The sequence below is a fragment of the Rattus rattus genome, chromosome 3 (genome assembly GCF_011064425.1).
Source record: "Rattus rattus isolate New Zealand chromosome 3, Rrattus_CSIRO_v1, whole genome shotgun sequence".
NCBI lineage: Eukaryota > Metazoa > Chordata > Mammalia > Rodentia > Muridae > Rattus > Rattus rattus.
In genome coordinates this window covers 1,510,377-1,513,417 of record NC_046156.1, presented here as the reverse complement: position 1 = coordinate 1,513,417, position 3,041 = coordinate 1,510,377, and the positions used below count along the sequence as shown (strand labels likewise).

The following is a 3,041-nucleotide window of genomic DNA, read 5'->3' as shown; positions in this document are numbered from 1 at the left end:
CTTGTCTGGCCTCAGTGGTAAAGGATGCACCTAACCCTGCAGAGACTTGATGAGCCAGTGTGGATGGATACACAGGAGTGATTCCATTCCTCTCAGAGGAGAATGGCGGGGATGGGGGGAAGAAACCCTGTTTGGGGGACTGGGAAAGAGCACCAGTTGGGATATAAAAGGAACAAATAAATTAATGAATGAAAAAAGAAAAAGAAAGCCCAGGAAGGAAAGTGTGGAGGTGTTTATCAGAACCCATAAATGGGGCCTCCAAACATACCAGTCATGTTTCTATTCTTTTCCTCTCATGAAGAGTTAAACTAAGATGAGAAACAGAACTGTGTTCTGCTGTGGACTTAAATAGGAATCTGAGTAGTGTACAATGGAATTGAACGAAGATAGATAACCCATCCTTGGGAAAGCCTCTATTCATGACTGGTGTGCACTGAGCTTGTTTTTGTGATTTTTTTTTTAGAGTCTGTTGCCTATGGTGAGAAACAGAAAAGAAAAGGCTAAAGTAATCACAGGACTTTTATGATTTATTAGACATTGTGCTTATTCACAGATTCTGTGGCAACACTAGGAATGACATCAGAGTTGCTAACTAATGACAGGCCTCCCCTTTTCCCCCAGCCCCTACCTCAGGAAGAGGTTCTGATACCTAAGGTTGGGATTGAGCTTCTTGGAGTGGATACTGGGCCATAACATCCTGTGCCCAGCCTGTCACAGATAAGAAGATATTCAGGGTCAGACAGATTCATGGATGAGTAGGCCAGCCAGGGTCCTTAAGGAAGTGTGGGTGGTTCTCTTCCCATATGTGGGATGGTTGGAGAGTCTCTGGGACACTGGGGTGGTTACTTTAGTTTTACTTCACTGCACTTCATGGCTGTGCTGCTGCTTCTTTGTAGTGAGAGAGTCTTCTTTCACTGGTTGGATTGGCTGAGTCTCTTGGACTCTGTCAGTGCTTGGTACTAATTGCTTTATCTGCTTCTCCTTCTGTGTCAGGTTCTCCAATTTGTGCTTCTTTCTTTCCAGTTGCTCATCTTTATTTACTAGTTCTTGATCCAATCGCTGGTCCAAGAGCTTCTTCTCCTGTTCTAGATGTAAGTCATCCAGCTCCTGTCCCCTGGAAGCTTTCTCTTGCTTAAGTGACTGATTCAGGCTTTTTGATCTTTGGTAGCCTTCATACTCTATCTGTTGTTCCTGCTGCTTTCCCAGGTGCAGTTCTAGTTCATGAAGACTCTGCTTCTCTTTCTGATCCTCTGTCATATCAGGCTCATGTGACTCCTGCTGCTTTCCCAGGTGCAGTTCTGGTTCATGAAGACTCTGCTTCTCTTTCTGATCCTCTGTCATATCAGGCTCATGTGAGTCCTGCTGCTTTCCCAGGTGCAGTTCTGGCTCTGGGGACTTCTCATGCTGTTTCTTTTCCAGTTCCAGTTCTGACTCCTGAGACTCCTGGTGCTGCTGCTTTCCCAGGTGCAGTTCTGGGTCATGAAGTTTCTGCTTCTCTTTCGGATCCAGTACCATATCTGGCTCATGTGGCTTCTGCTGCTTTCCCCGTTGCAGTTCTGACTCCTGAGTCTCTTGATGCTGCTGTTTCCCTAGGTGCAGTTCTGGATCACATGACTCCTGATGCTGCTGCTTTCCCAGGTGCAGTTCTGGCTCACATGACTCCTGATGCTGCTGCTTTCCCAGGTGCAGTTCTGGCTCATGTGACTCCTGATGCTGCTGCTTTTCCAGGTGCAGTTCTGGCTCATGTGACTCCTGATGCTGCTGCTTTCCCAGGTGCAGTTCTGGCTCAGGTGACTCCTGATGCTGCTGCTTTCCCAGGTGCAGTTCTGGCTCATGTGACTCCTGATGCTGCTGCTTTCCCAGGTGCAGTTCTGGCTCAGGTGACTCCTGATGCTGCTGCTTTCCCAGGTGCAGTTCTGGCTCAGGTGACTCCTGATGCTGCTGCTTTCCCAGGTGCAGTTCTGGCTCTGGGGACTTCTCATGCTGTTTCTTTTCCAGGTACAGTTCTGGCTCCTGTAACTCCTGATGCTGCTGCTTCCTCAGGCACAGTTCTGGTTCATGCTGCTTCTGCTTCTGGTGCTGTACCAACTGCAACTCCTGTTCTTGTGGTTGCTGTTGCTTCTGTTTCTGTCCGAGGTGCAGCTCCTGCTCCTGTGGCTCTTGGTGCCTCTCTACTAGGTGCAGCTTCTGCTGCTTTTCTCCTAGAATCAGTTCCTGTTTCTCTGGAGTTTTCTGCTGCTGACCCAGAGGCAGTTCTGGCTCCTGCAGCTTCTCCTTCTTTTGCTGTCCCATATGCAGCTCCTGTGGTGCCAGCATGTCTTGCTGCTGCCCCAAGCACAACCCCTGCCCCTGTGACTCTTGCTGTGGCTGCTGGTGCTGTCTAAGGTGCTGTTCTTGCTCTTGTGGGTCTCGCTGCTGTTGCTGTCTCAGGCACAGGAGCCCCTGTGGCTCCTGTGGTGTCTGCTGCTTCTCCGAATGCAGTTCCTGTTCCTGCAGCTCCTGCTCTGGCTTTTTCACCTGCAGCTGCTGCTTCTGTGGTCCTGGCTCCTGGTGGTGCTCACTCTCTTGCTCAGGCAGATCTTTCACAGGGTTTGCCTCCTTCTCCTCATGTTTGAGAAAGCCCTTCTCTTGAGTGTCAGTGAAGACCTGGCATTGTGCAGGATATGGAGTTGGTTGCTTTGTTTGTTCCTGCTGAGTTTGAGCTGGAGAACATACAGTCTTGAGAGATTCCTGAACCACAGCTGGAACAGTCACTGGCACTGTGTGTTGATGGGACATCTTGGAAGCTTCCTTAGACCAAACTGAAAAGTAGAAGAGTCAGAGGGTGGGCTGAAGGCAAGGGAAATAGAACTGCTGAATATACAGAATACACATAATGGCCCTGGTTCTCGGCATCTTTACTCCTGAATAGGGACACATAATGGCCCTGGTTCTTGGCATCTTTACTCCTGAATAGGGACACATAATGGCCCTGGTTCTTGGCATCTTTACTCCTGAATAGGGAATTCTCCCACTTCCTTAGGCTGTGAATCCCAGCAGCA

The 3,041-nt window shown here is 49.1% G+C and overlaps 1 protein-coding gene across 1 annotated transcript; it reads right to left on the bottom strand.

The window, feature by feature from the left end:
• Positions 1-858: 858 nt before the first annotated feature.
• On the bottom strand, positions 859-2,778 carry Ivl (involucrin). Its single transcript, XM_032896580.1, has 2 exons — positions 2,040-2,778; positions 859-1,859 (listed from the first exon to the last, which is right to left on the bottom strand). Exons 1-2 carry the CDS (start codon positions 2,776-2,778, stop codon positions 859-861), a joined length of 1,740 nt encoding a protein of 579 aa, XP_032752471.1.
• Between the last annotated feature and the right edge of the window lie 263 nt (positions 2,779-3,041).

Coding starts and splice junctions, on each gene's coding strand:
- Ivl (XM_032896580.1), bottom strand. CDS start 2,778: ATGTCCCATCAACACACAGTGCCAGTGACTGTTCCAGCTGTGGTTCAG. Junction 1,860..2,039: donor TGAACCAGAACTGTGCCTGA/GGAAGCAGCAGC, acceptor AACTGCACCTGG/GAAAGCAGCAGCATCAGGAG.